The following is a 14,856-nucleotide window of genomic DNA, read 5'->3' on the forward strand; positions in this document are numbered from 1 at the left end:
ACACCCCTTTCTCTTATTAGCCATCTGTACAATGAAGTGCACCACAAAGAGTACACACCGTATGAAACGCTGTGAAAAGATTAATATACCCCTTTCTTATTAGCCGGTCAGCCAACCCCCAGTTCCGATAGTTCCAGGCCAGGCCGGCCCGTCTAAGCCTGAATCCCAGTCTGGCCTGAAACCAGGATCTGCCCAGGGTTTAGCAGTAACAGCTGAATTCCTGTGATAAAACAATTATTTAATGATGAAGAAAAACAATTGTTTCTCTGTGCGCTGAATATGCACTTCGAGAACAGTAACAGTTGATAACCGAATAAAAGAACTCTTCGGAAACTTAAATATATAGATTAATCAATAATAGAACTACAGAGAGAACTTGCACATCAAAAAATGGTTGGGGCATTTAACTATAGAAAAAGGATTCCTGGTTGTGACTACATATACACAGGTCCATTCTTCTTCAGTCTTCACAAACACTGATACACTTCCAAGTAAATTAAATAATATAATACAATTACCACAAAATTGCATTTCTCATTTTAATTGCCAGATAATACAGCAGCTCCGTCGAAGTGTTGCCAATTGTTCTCAGTTAAATGCCCCATGAGTTCTGCGTTAATCCGTAATTTGAGTTTTCCTTCTTATCCATGAAAAACTGTTGTGTTGTTTCCGTAGAACCCTTGAAGCTCCGAAATCGCGGAATGCTTCCATGGGAGAAAAAAAATGAAAGAATTACAATAATGGAAAAATGGGTATCAATAACAAAATTGATCAGGTTACGGAAACAACGGCACTGAGTCATCTGAATATGCTCTCGAGCTAATTTCACGGACCGGGTCGTGATTTGGAATCGTCTGTTTTGTTAACCCGACACATACAATCTGGACAGGGGAAGGAATAAATGGAGTCATTTGGTCTCTTGAGTTCAATGCCCTTTGAATCACTGTGACTTCGCATATTCAGCATCTGACGCTTGAAGGTCTTCCATCTGCACAAGTAAAATTTCACTGAGCTATATATATTACAGACGCAAGTGCTTCTAAAGTTAAGTCAGATATACTTGTGTTAGATAGAAGCAACAGTTATACTTTTCGAATATACTTTGATGTCAATTTTTTTTTAACATAGATGAAGAGTCAATCTCGACAAGCAAAAAAAGATGGATGTGGAACAAATTTAAAACAGTATTCAAGCATATAACTGAAAAAAAAATGATGTGTTGAATAGTTACCCAATGTTTGGATTATCAAACAACAACGCCAGTTTCCGCTTGTCGGGTCTAATTGTTTTCGAGTGTCCACCATACAAGTATCTTCTGTGGCCCATGAGAAAATGAGGGAAATTTCCACCTTGGGTCGTAACAAAGACTTCACTGTGAAGACAAACAGTGTAGTCGATAGCAGCCATCCTGGAAGAAAAATTCTAGAAACAGAAAATTGAAGCTAAAGTCAAGCCCTTGCATATGATCTCATGTTCTTAACTACAGGCGCAGACGAAAACAAAACCTGAAATGGAGCAAGTTCTTCAGCTGAAGTAAGCATTTCTTTAGTTTGCAGAAGAGGAAACATTTCAAGAAGTGGAGCCATAGTTTTCTCAGCATTGTAAATCTTTCCAGAAGCCAAATAAATGGATGTGCTATTATCAAAACCCATGCCCCTAAGCATCAACCCAACCTGATGCCATACACAAGGAGTTATTTAATATTAGATAGGGAAGATCTCAATTAAACACTTCCTCAACAAAATAAAAAACATTTGGTCAGGTCAGCTGACAGTAACAAGGGAATGAAGAACATATCATCCCAGGACCGAAAACAAGAAACCACTACAGAATGGAAACCAAAATAAAAACTCGATGGAAGATAAAATTTATACAACGGGCCTAGAAGAATGGCATGGCCTGATAACCTGCACAACTCAGTAGCATACGTTGCCTTCAGTTCAAATCAAGGAATGAAATTTCCAGTTCGGTGGCAATTTCGGTCAATCCAAAAGTGGAAACGTTTCGGCCAGTGTGGAAATCTTACAAATCTACAGTAATGACAGAAATATGATGCAATTATGTATAACAAGATTATTAAACCATAATTAAGCATAAAAATGATGTTTAACATTATCTATTAGTTTGAGGGAGTATTAACAATTAGACAGTTACTTCCATGGGGTAAATTGAATAACTTTTTGGCGATAACACCCCAAAAGTTAACATTCTTACTGATAATAGGTAATAGTTAACAAACTATGTTAGTTTGAGAAGGTATTGTCAATTACACAGTTATATCAGGGGTCTTACTAAGATAAAAACAATTTAGGCAGTAAGTCAAGGCGTAAATCATTCAAATAGGTTTAAAAACCATTACAAACATAACATAAAAATCGAGAGAGATCTAAGAAAAATGAAGATGAAAAAGACGAAGGAAGGGATATGTTTCTAGTATTAGTTTCTCCAGGTTTTTTGCTAGATTTCTACTACGTCGGTCGAAATTTCCATCATGTCGGTGGAAATTTCAATATTTCCAACCATTTCGGTGGAAATTTCAATATTTCCAACCATTTCGGTGGAAATATTGATCATGTCGGTGGAAACTATGCACCTAATCTAATTTTAGGAAACGTTTCGCGAAATTTCGGTGAAATCTCGGGAAGTTTCATTCCTTGGTTCAAATTGAAGAGTATGTGACAAATAAAAATAATTCTACATCCCCAAGCAATTATGGCAAGTAAATCATAAAAGCACATAACGAAGACCATTCAACATTTCTTTGTCACCTACTAATGCAATTATAATTATATCATGGTTGAGCAAGTGACAAAAAAAAATGAACATTTTGTTGTGACCATCTAATACGACTTTAAACGCCTTTGCCACAGCCTCTCTATGACTACTTGAACTACCCAATGATGAAAGAACTACTGATACATTTTGCATTTTTTTGCAATCTCTTGCCTGTGCTGTTACATGTTTATCGTGTTTTCCATTATATTGTTATCGCAACCAGTAAACAAGATGAACAAAAAGATTTTGAAGTAACATTTATAAGTTTTTTGACCCTTAAATACTGCATACACGCCTTGAGGCTCCTTGATGATCCCACTTAAAAAACAATCTGCCCCGGGGCCTAAAATCTGTTTATAGACATTTGTTAGGAAGATACTAGAACTTTCCCACAACAAGGAAGGGCAGAATTACCTCCAAAGGAGTAAGTGGACATTTTCCATTTATCCTGATTGACCCGGGCCTGATGACACGGCCAGGTTTAGTGAACTTTCCCCTCCAACCTCTTTCCCTTGCTGCGTTCATGTCAGTAACTTCTTGCTCTCCGCCATCAAATATGCAACAAGAGAAGGCAACCATGTCCTGGGTGTTAAAATAGCAGAATTACGATTACTACCAGATTCCTCAGGAGATTATAACAAGTAAGCTATAAACAAAATCTAAGAAATTTCTATTTGGTTAAGTCGTAACATGTGGGTCTCTCCACTGGGGGGGGGGGGGGGGGGGGCAAAGGTTCAAACATTACTGATTCCAAAAGAAAGAAAATTTATATTAATCAAGTATGCAGAATTAACCTCTTCAAAGCGGAGATGAACTGCAACATACTTTCCATTATTATGCGCGCTATGTTCTTTCATTCTTGCAACCAAACTTTCTGCCAGTGTTGCAATTGGATTTGAAAACTTCAGTGCTTCATAATTTGCCAAACATCTAAGACGTTGAACTGCTGGAGGTGCATCAAATGATAATCGATTGGCAAAAGGAGAAATTCTTATTAACCTGATTGATGCATTTAGATAAACAACTATCTTTCAGTTTAACAGGGTCACCACAAATCGAAGAAAAAAGGTATTATGGAGAAAATTGGCAGCTTCATTATGAGAGTAATAGATGCAAAAAGTAATGTATTAAATGTCATCTAGGTGTCAGCGCTAGTTTTATCAATGATTATCAAATTCTGGCAGCCTTAATAAGTTACTTCGTAAAGAGCTTCTCTTTTATCGTCCCTCTCTTTTGCGCACTTCCGAATATTGAGGTGAAAAAATCACATTGCTGAATGCTGGGTAAAGGTTTAAGCTCTTTGATCCATTTATTTTATTGTTAATTGAAAAAAACTTACAGAGTCCAGACAAATTGGAGTTCTGACAATTCCAGCTCCAAAGAGGCGCTTATTGTTTGCAAGTTCTATATTGGCATAATTAAGATAACTTGGTAAAAGATATAAACAAGTAGTCAGGATATTTAACTTACTGTTCTTCAAGAAGTCTTGGTAGAACGGACTCTTTGTAATACCGAATGGAAGACCATGCCTTTATTTTGAAATTATAAACATTACTCATGTTGTGATCGAATCTTTCCATGATATATCCGGGTAGCTTATTGACCACCCTTACATCATTATTTAAGGTTGTAATGAAATATTCCTCATCATAGATATCTGTGAATTTGCTGTAAAATAACAATGATCAGTCAGTTTTAGCACATAAAATATGTTATTTTATGTAAGCAAATTAGTACACATAAATTCTAGCATCAGAAACAATAGAATAACAAACCTAGGATCTCTCCAGATGCTATGGTAATGGAAGTTAGGAATTACAAGTGTTGCATTCAAATAGCCTGCAACAGCTACTGCATTGCCTATCTACGAAACATAGACAGTGACAGTTTATACATATAAGCCACGAGAGGAAATATTCATTTTCTGTAGAATTTGATATGTACAGAATGAAAAATTAAATAAAATGAAGTATCTGTAAGGAATAATAACAACCGAAGTCCTTTGCTGATTTAAGCCACCATTCGCCTCAACATATATGTAACCATTCGATTCAGGCAAACCTATACGATAAACAACATATCGCCGTAAAAATGTTGCATATCAGAAATGAACAGCCATAAGCTAACGTATATAGATAACCTGTATTCGATAAGGATGTTCAGAAATCAGGGGCATTGTCAAAGAGGAAGAAGGAAAAGGTATCAGTTAACACTGGACATATATAGATTGGCCTAATGCATCCACAATATGTCGTAGTCACTAGTCAATATGTTCAAAGTTTTAGAGAGAGCAGCGTTCAATGTGAATCAGAGCAAAGTAAATAGTTTCATGAGAAACCACTAATTAATGTATAAAAGATGGAAAAAGTTATATCTAAGGAATATAAGTATATGACAGATTTTTCTTTTCAAAAAAGCACCACGGAGATAATGGAAGGGCAAAATTCCAATGGCTATATTGCACGATATACTGAGTGAATCCCCAAATATATTTCAATAAGGTGCATAGAGTATTATTTTGGTCAGTCTTATCAATATCTGATAAAAAAGATTAAATTTTCTTTCTAAATCTTTATGATATTGACCATAGTTTCATAATAACGGCCATATTAATCTTAATACTATTTTCCAACAGGTAAGCAATCCCTTAAAAATCTTCAAAAGCTTAAACTTTTCAGAAAGTTCGTACCTCTTTCGGACTTGCTTATACAAGGCCTCCATTCCCCACCTCTATAAGGGTGCTTCCACACAGTTGTTAACTACAGAACAACATAAAACTTGTTCACAAAAGATGCGGAAATAATTAACAACCCAACATCAACTGAAATCAAAGCAATTAAAGAACGCACGAAATTCAACAAAAAAATGACATCAAGACAAGAACATGAAAGAATGATGCTACAACAAAAGGTTCAAAACTCATAAGTTTCATGACCATCAATAGCGTAGTGTGATAAAACATCATCCCACTTTTATATGAAAGCAGTTGGACACAAGGGCGGAGCCAGAATTTTAAGTTAGACCGGACTAGCCTAAAATTGTTTAATGAGCAAAATTTTCATTTCCAACGCATATGCGCTCACAAGCAGTATTTTAAAACCAATTATTTGCCGAATATGATATTTTTCCATCAAAATTCTATCATATATCTTAATTTTCAATCCAAAACAAGTTATTCCAAAACATCACATTAGAATAAATAAGATATGCGTCAAAATTTCGTTAATAGTTCAAACAGAAAGAACTTAAGAAAACGTAACCATTAACAAGTTATAATGTATGTGATTATTGATAATTTGGAGACAAAAAAATAAATAGAAATAGCTTGGATGGAACCTAACAAAACCGTTAAAACTTGACTTAGCAAAAAGACCAAGGGTCAAAATAGAATTCGGTCCAAAATTAGAGAGCATAATGTGGGACTAAAAGTCGAAGTATATATGATATAAGGGGCCAATATGGAACTATACAGAAAAATGAAATGAAAAGAAGGAATTGAGGAAGTGGGGACTCGAACTAGGTATGTGTTGGGCGTTGGACGGGTGCTACACCAACTGAGCTGTGTCCCATGTAATGAATAACCCTTCCCTATATATTATAACTACAACTTTAACCCCTGGCTGCAGCTAGGAGCAGCCTCCACATAGCTCCGCCCTTGGTTGGACATCAAACCAACTCTTGGATATGTTGAATTACTTCAGTCTCCAAATCCAACAGGACCAAAAAAAATTAAATGGCCACGTGATTGTAGTCCAAGCACAACTAACTCGAAAGTTAGAATATAGGTATATTCAGAAGCTATAATCCAGAAATCATGTCAACAAACACAAACTTGATTTTATTCAACCTGGCCCACTCTTGGTTGCTTGAGCCCCCAATTGATCTTCCCCTTGCTTTTGACTAACAAGGGCTCAAACTTGGTACATCCGTACACCATCACACAAATCAACTAGATCTATCTCCAAACCTCCAATGACCCATCTCCAAAAATCTAGACCTAAGAAGTAAGAACCATGATTTGCTGATAATGTTGCCTGTGAGTTCCAATTGCAGCAAACCAGTGTTACAATGCAAGGAGTAGTCTTTAACCAGCTCAATGCAGCAGAAGTTACAAAAGACTAAGTTGGATAATGCATTGCAAAAAAAAAATGGTGGCAGAGCTTGATCACGGAGAGAGATGTCATTGCCAGAGAAGGTTGGATGCATCTTGCGTGGCTGAAATTTGTGAAAATTAGTTTAACCAACCTAAGCCATATCAAATCGCGACCAGTTCAAGCCCTAGCAGTTGGCCCTAATCAGTTTAATGTTACGAGGTCGAGAATGAGATGTCTATTGGTCAAGCAGAACTTATTATGTATTCTATCAATTTCTTCGAATGAGATATAGTCTAATCAATAATCATTGTAACGGATTATGATTCATCAGTAAATGTCTGTAGGAGTTTAACAGTATTAAAGTAGGACAAAGTAATCTGATAAGATCCATCTTCAGCTGAATTAAGCTCAATTACTTACCCAAAAAGTAGATACATGTATAATTAGGTTTTTCAGTTTTTCATTTTTCATGATCCTACTAAAATCAGGCATTGTCTTAAGCAAGTATCAGATCTCTACCCAATCTATCTAGAACCCTAAAAAGTTCATAGAACAAGGGAAACAGAACATACAAAAAAAAAACTGATTAAGATTCAACATTTGGTGCAACAAAATGAATACCCAAATCTCAAAACCAGACCAAATCAATGAAAAGATAAACACATACCGCATCAGATGAGGAATTATCAGAATCCATTTCAGGACGAAGCTTAAGATAAAGTTGAGGAGATCGATAAACGGAGCCAGGAGGAGGACGAGACTTGATATCAGGAACAACAACATCTAAAGAAACAGTACCCATATAAAGAAGCATACCAGAGATATAGATTAAAGGAGCAAATAGAAAAATGCCTTGACGACGAAGAAGAAGAGAAAGAATGATCCAAGCGATTCGTTGAGGAAGAGTTTTAGGTTGTAATCTTCCACTTCCTTTGGTTCTAACATGTCTTAATCTTGGTGACCTAAGTGGTGATGATGGTGGTGATGGTGTATTATGACCACTACTTGATATTCGATTTAATGCTGGGTGCATATCTTCTTTCTGCTTGTGTTACTGAAACAACAAATGTTAAAAGATCTAGAGAGACAAAACCCTAGAAATGCAAAATTGTAGACTCTTCTTCTTCTCTTTCATTCCAATCCCAACTTGTCTCTTCTTTGTTCTCTGTGATTGTTTGTTTTCTTTTAGAGAGAGAGAGAGAGAAAAAAGAAAAAAGAATAGGGGGGTCAGGGCCTAAGGGGTGTGTGCTTGTGTGAGAAAACTCTTACTCTTCTTTCTCTCTTGTGAATATGGTTTTGTTCCTCAATTGGAAAGGGAAAAGACACGAAAGTGGAGAAGTTACCATCACACCACGTGCCCATGGATTTAAGGGGTACTTCTAGAGGTGGGAATGGGTCCGGCCCGGTCTGGGTTCATATCGTTCATTGGATCGGCCCGGTTGGGCTTTGAAACTATCTTTCCATTCGGATTCTCGACCGGGTTTAATCGGACGTGTTATTTTAAAAAATTCGTCAAATCTTTTGGACTTCTCAGGTATCAGACAGTTGGGTTTTGCACCAAAATTTCAAAATATCTCGACCGAACTGATCAAAATATTTCTATTTCGTGTTTATCGAAATTTCCATCGAAACTGAAATTTAATTAAATTTCTCTTAACAATGTCTTGTCAAAGGACTCCTCGGACGACAACAAATGTATATAAAATATTAAGTATATTTAATCTATTTTATACATCATTTCACCGGGTCACTACCATATTTTGTTATTTTGATCACCATCACCATACAACCGTCAGATCCACGATCCACCATCATACTTATATGTAGTAATGTATAATTATGTGTTTTATATATAAGTACTACGTATGACCCGTGCCTCAAGCACGATGAGGTATGTCGAACATATTATGCAATTGCAAGTGTTGTAAGATGCTAACATTATAAGGCACGGTTTTAAAAAAGAAAAGTTGACAGAAGTCGTAACTCTAATTATCACAATGTTGCATATAGAGTGATGTAGATTGTTGCGGAAGCGTAAAAGTAATGGAATCCACCATTATAACAATGATAAAATACGTAAATAAACTGATAAAGTAAAGAACAAAACGATAAACTTGATTAACAATAAACTTGATTCATAATATTCTCTGATCTGAATGACCAAGACAAACTGGACTTCCTTTTATAGGAACTAAGACACTTCTAGATAGACTCAAACTAGGATTCCTAAATATCAAAGATACTCAAACATAGAAACTTCTAAACCCGAAACTCTCAAATCTAACCCTAATGGACTCGGCCGTGAGGCCCAATGACTTGAGTGTGAGCCCCATGATGATGGTCTCCATCATAGAGACATTCAACCATTCAAACTGAAGACCTCCTCGTAAAGAAGGCTATGTACAACCATTAGGCTATAATGTTTAGATGCTTGTTAATTGTTGAAATTACTCAAACTATTCAGCTAATTGGAACCAACTTTTATTTTCCTCGTATCGACAAAATACCGGGTTCTTTCATTACAACAGGCAGCTACTTATCTACAACTAAATTTGTTTGAGTTTAAACATTGAAATTAGTTTCTATGCAACTCATTGAATTGAAAAGATTGGGTACTATAAGATCACAAATATGCTAATTCTAAGATTGTTATAGTTACATTAATGGCTATACAAATCTTGAGAATACTATAACTTATTTATTTTTGTTCAAAGTGAGAATACTATACTGTGCAACAAACAATTCAAGCACTTCGTGCCCATCTTTATGACTCCCTTTCTCAAGTCCAAACTTTTCAGTTCAAACACTCATTCCATTGCTTTCGCTTATAGTACGATCATCTCTACCACCCACAGTATTTGTAGTATTTTTCAAGAAGATTGAGAGAAATTAATTTGGAATGGGATATACGAGGAAAATAATTATACACAAGTACATAAATGTTTGCGTGTGAAGTGACCAAAGGTGCAATTTCTTCTCCAGAAAAGATGATTATTTAACCTATATTTTTGAACATGTAACTCCTTTTAGTTTTCCTTGTTCATATACTCCATTTTTTTTTTTTTTATGTAATCTAGCTTAATTCTTATATAGAATTGTCATTCACTTATATAATCAGTCATCTAATTTTACTTGATCAAAGTGAAGAAAATAGATATAGAAAAATAAATTATTTATTTTGTCATTCTTAACCGGTTGAGTCCCTGTACAATATGAAGTACCTTTGTGTCTTTATTATTGAATTGCAAAATTAAATTATTTTCTTTGCCTCGAACTTGCTCAAAACTCCAAAACTTGTACTAATACTACATTATTTATTTTTTACTTCAACAAATTAGAGAACATCTACCTTTGTATCATAAAAGAAGACATCACCCTCATGTTTCTACCATCTTTCTTAGGGGGTTTTTCACCAAGAAAATTCTAAAAACATGAAAGAGAGTGTAACTAACAACATCCGAAAGTTATTGCTACTCTATTAGTTAATAAAATCAGATAAGCTACCTAAAATCGAATCAAATATGGTGATGAATCAAAGTGAGTGAAACTAACAACATCCAAAGTTATTGCTACTCTAATAATTAATAAAATTAGATAAGCTACCTAAAATCGAATCAAATATGGTGATGAATCAGAGAGAGTGAAACTAACAACATCCAAAGTTATTGCTACTCTAATAGTTAATAAAGTTACAGAAGGTACCTAAATCGAATCAAATATGGTGATAAATCGAGTAATCATCACCATCTTCTTCATGAAAAGCCGATTCTAGTAAAAAAATATCGATTTTCTGCTCGAAGTTTAATCCCTGATTTACATTGGACTTTAGAAGCATTACAACCCATTAGTCTAGCCCGCCATGTGAAGTATTGTTGGTGCAACAATGGAGACATACACGACCATTTCGGGCATATCAACCACCACTTCTGATAACACTGATGGCCAAACTTCCTTGTTTTTCAAAGCCAACGTTAATATTTCTAGCCAGACAAATCCGATCTGGCGTCGAATTCCAATACTGATGTTAGTGATAAAACCAATGATGACCAATTATTTGGAGCAGCGTTTTGGGGTTATCGCTGAGTTTTCATAGAAATTGTCATTTAGTTCTGAGTGGGGTCATTACGATTAGATTCAGGTTTCAACTAGAGAGATCAATTAAAGTTTTTGTAAATATGATAAAGAACTATAGTTCACATGGAAAAATCCCCTTCAAAAGGATCACATAAAGAACTAAATTTTTTGATTTAGTAAGGAAAAAAATGATAAAATATTTCGTTTTCCTAATAATGCAAAAATGAGGAATTCAACTTACCGGAATATAGAGGTCGTTCAGATAAAGGAGGAAGAGGAACCCCACAATCAAAATAGATAGAAAAACATAGGTATTACTAAAAAAAAGATGAAGGAATTTGAGCTGGTATAACCAAGAGTAACATAGAAAGAATTGATTAATAGCGAAGCAATCAAACTAATACCATTATCATTGTCATCTAACATAGAAAACAACGTGAAGAATTATTTTTCTTTGACAAGATCATAAAATGTAAAGAACAAAGGGGGAAAAAATGACATGATTGTAACAAAAAGGAAAGACGATACTTATAATGGAAGATAGATAACAATTAGATTCCACTAACAATATTGTAGAATACATTTATAAAGATTTATGGAAGAAGATGAAAAGAGTCTAAATATTGTAACAAAATTCCCTTCACATAATTGGCAACCGAATAATAATTTGGAGCAAATGAGGAGAGGAAGAGTTTTCTAGACAGGCTTTGGAAAGTTTACTATGGTGCTAAAGTGTTAGACCAGTTTCGACTAAATGGTGAATCTTTCGTTCCGCTACTCCATATTGTTGGGGAGTATGCAGACACGATTTTTGATGCAATATACCATGTTGAGCCAAAAAATCTCTGAAACTATTGAAATTATATTCTCCTCCACCATCCGATTGGAAAACTCGAATTTTTGTTTGAAACCTATTTTCAACAAAGGATTTGAAAGTTATAAAGCATTGGAAAACCTGACTTTTATCTGTTAAAAAGTAAGACCAAGTAAACCGAAAATAATCATCGATAAATAACAAAAGATACTTTAAACCTGAAGTAGATGAAATAGGTGAAGGACCTCATAAGTCAGAGTGGATAACACCTAAGGGAACATTTGAATGAGAACTACGTAAATCAAATGGAAAACGATGGTGCTTTGACATTGCACAACTTTCACACACCTTAGTCTTATCAAATTTATTTGCTAAGGAAATGTTTTTATTCAAAACTAAAAACTGAAAAACTTGAGAGTGAGGATGCCCCAGCCGCTTGTGCCAAACACCAGAGGAGGTTCGAACAACAATGTAAGAAGAGGGAGAAGATGGGAGAGATGGCGTTTCTTGTAAACGATACAATCCCCCTTCATTGGTGCCGCACAACAGTAGCATCCATGTTCGCTTGCACTGAACAACAAAACCATATTCATAAAAAATAACAAGACATTTGAGATTGCGAGTTAATTGAGGAACGGAGATAAGATTACGAGTAATATTTAGAACTTGAAGGACACGTTCAAGAAAAATAGACTTATTAGAAGTTCTAAATTGGAGGTTACCCATATGAGAGATAGAAAGAAGATTACCGTCCCCAACAGTTACTTGGTCTGTCCCCAAGTATGGAGTTCGATTCATCAAGTGAGTAGCATCCGCAGTCATGTGGTTAGTTGCACTAGAATCCAAATAATGAGTTGTATCATGTGGAAATGCATTCATCTGAACTGCTGCAAAGTTTTGTGGCATTTCATAAGGCTGAACTTGTGAAGCAAATAATGGGCAACTTGTAGCAAGGTGTCCAAGTTTCCTGCATAATTGACAAACAACATATTGGGAAGCATTAGAGGGTGATGGACCAAGAACAGATTCTTGGTGATTTTGATAACCATTTGGTTTGCCATTTCCACGGCCTCGTCCTCGGTAGTAACCACCACGTCCTCTTCCTCTACCTGAATATGAATATCCTTTGAAGTTATTGGATTTGGTATTTGGATTCTGATTTGAAGTAGAAATTGTCATTTAGTTCTGAGTGGGGTCATTACGATTAGATTCAGGTTTCAACTAGAGAGATCAATTAAAGTTTTTGTAAATATGATAAAGAACTATAGTTCACATGGAAAAATCCCCTTCAAAAGGATCACATAAAGAACTAAATTTTTTGATTTAGTAAGGAAAAAAATGATAAAATATTTCGTTTTCCTAATAATGCAAAAATGAGGAATTCAACTTACCGGAATATAGAGGTCGTTCAGATAAAGGAGGAAGAGGAACCCCACAATCAAAATAGATAGAAAAACATAGGTATTACTAAAAAAAAGATGAAGGAATTTGAGCTGGTATAACCAAGAGTAACATAGAAAGAATTGATTAATAGCGAAGCAATCAAACTAATACCATTATCATTGTCATCTAACATAGAAAACAACGTGAAGAATTATTTTTCTTTGACAAGATCATAAAATGTAAAGAACAAAGGGGGAAAAAATGACATGATTGTAACAAAAAGGAAAGACGATACTTATAATGGAAGATAGATAACAATTAGATTCCACTAACAATATTGTAGAATACATTTATAAAGATTTATGGAAGAAGATGAAAAGAGTCTAAATATTGTAACAAAATTCCCTTCACATAATTGGCAACCGAATAATAATTTGGAGCAAATGAGGAGAGGAAGAGTTTTCTAGACAGGCTTTGGAAAGTTTACTATGGTGCTAAAGTGTTAGACCAGTTTCGACTAAATGGTGAATCTTTCGTTCCGCTACTCCATATTGTTGGGGAGTATGCAGACACGATTTTTGATGCAATATACCATGTTGAGCCAAAAAATCTCTGAAACTATTGAAATTATATTCTCCTCCACCATCCGATTGGAAAACTCGAATTTTTGTTTGAAACCTATTTTCAACAAAGGATTTGAAAGTTATAAAGCATTGGAAAACCTGACTTTTATCTGTTAAAAAGTAAGACCAAGTAAACCGAAAATAATCATCGATAAATAACAAAAGATACTTTAAACCTGAAGTAGATGAAATAGGTGAAGGACCTCATAAGTCAGAGTGGATAACACCTAAGGGAACATTTGAATGAGAACTACGTAAATCAAATGGAAAACGATGGTGCTTTGACATTGCACAACTTTCACACACCTTAGTCTTATCAAATTTATTTGCTAAGGAAATGTTTTTATTCAAAACTAAAAACTGAAAAACTTGAGAGTGAGGATGCCCCAGCCGCTTGTGCCAAACACCAGAGGAGGTTCGAACAACAATGTAAGAAGAGGGAGAAGATGGGAGAGATGGCGTTTCTTGTAAACGATACAATCCCCCTTCATTGGTGCCGCACAACAGTAGCATCCATGTTCGCTTGCACTGAACAACAAAACCATATTCATAAAAAATAACAAGACATTTGAGATTGCGAGTTAATTGAGGAACGGAGATAAGATTACGAGTAATATTTAGAACTTGAAGGACACGTTCAAGAAAAATAGACTTATTAGAAGTTCTAAATTGGAGGTTACCCATATGAGAGATAGAAAGAAGATTACCGTCCCCAACAGTTACTTGGTCTGTCCCCAAGTATGGAGTTCGATTCATCAAGTGAGTAGCATCCGCAGTCATGTGGTTAGTTGCACTAGAATCCAAATAATGAGTTGTATCATGTGGAAATGCATTCATCTGAACTGCTGCAAAGTTTTGTGGCATTTCATAAGGCTGAACTTGTGAAGCAAATAATGGGCAACTTGTAGCAAGGTGTCCAAGTTTCCTGCATAATTGACAAACAACATATTGGGAAGCATTAGAGGGTGATGGACCAAGAACAGATTCTTGGTGATTTTGATAACCATTTGGTTTGCCATTTCCACGGCCTCGTCCTCGGTAGTAACCACCACGTCCTCTTCCTCTACCTGAATATGAATATCCTTTGAAGTTA

At 35.4% G+C, this 14,856-nt stretch overlaps 1 protein-coding gene across 1 annotated transcript; it reads right to left on the bottom strand.

The window, feature by feature from the left end:
- Positions 1–325: 325 nt before the first annotated feature.
- LOC147548226 (protein ESMERALDA 1-like) lies at positions 326–8,222 on the bottom strand. The gene is made up of 10 exons (XM_086667885.1): positions 7,537–8,222; positions 5,465–5,534; positions 4,769–4,836; positions 4,551–4,639; positions 4,246–4,443; positions 3,570–3,774; positions 3,190–3,357; positions 1,506–1,673; positions 1,232–1,422; positions 326–988 (listed from the first exon to the last, which is right to left on the bottom strand). The coding sequence occupies exons 1-10, from the start codon at positions 7,900–7,902 to the stop codon at positions 826–828; spliced, it is 1,686 nt and encodes a 561-aa protein (XP_086524011.1). The 5' UTR covers positions 7,903–8,222; the 3' UTR covers positions 326–825.
- Between the last annotated feature and the right edge of the window lie 6,634 nt (positions 8,223–14,856).

This window comes from Eschscholzia californica, unplaced genomic scaffold (genome assembly GCF_041429995.1).
Source record: "Eschscholzia californica isolate CP2 unplaced genomic scaffold, dmEscCali1.0.p SCAF_3, whole genome shotgun sequence".
Taxonomy (NCBI): domain Eukaryota; kingdom Viridiplantae; phylum Streptophyta; class Magnoliopsida; order Ranunculales; family Papaveraceae; genus Eschscholzia; species Eschscholzia californica.

Excerpts from the sequence above, each read along its gene's own strand:
- LOC147548226 (XM_086667885.1), bottom strand. The coding sequence starts at position 7,902 with ATGCACCCAGCATTAAATCGAATATCAAGTAGTGGTCATAATACACCA. Across the intron at positions 4,640-4,768 it reads TAAATCAGCAAAGGACTTCG|ATAGGCAATGCAGTAGCTGT; the intron begins GTTGTTATTATT and ends TATGTTTCGTAG. Across the intron at positions 4,444-4,550 it reads AGCATCTGGAGAGATCCTAG|CAAATTCACAGATATCTATG; the intron begins GTTTGTTATTCT and ends GTTATTTTACAG.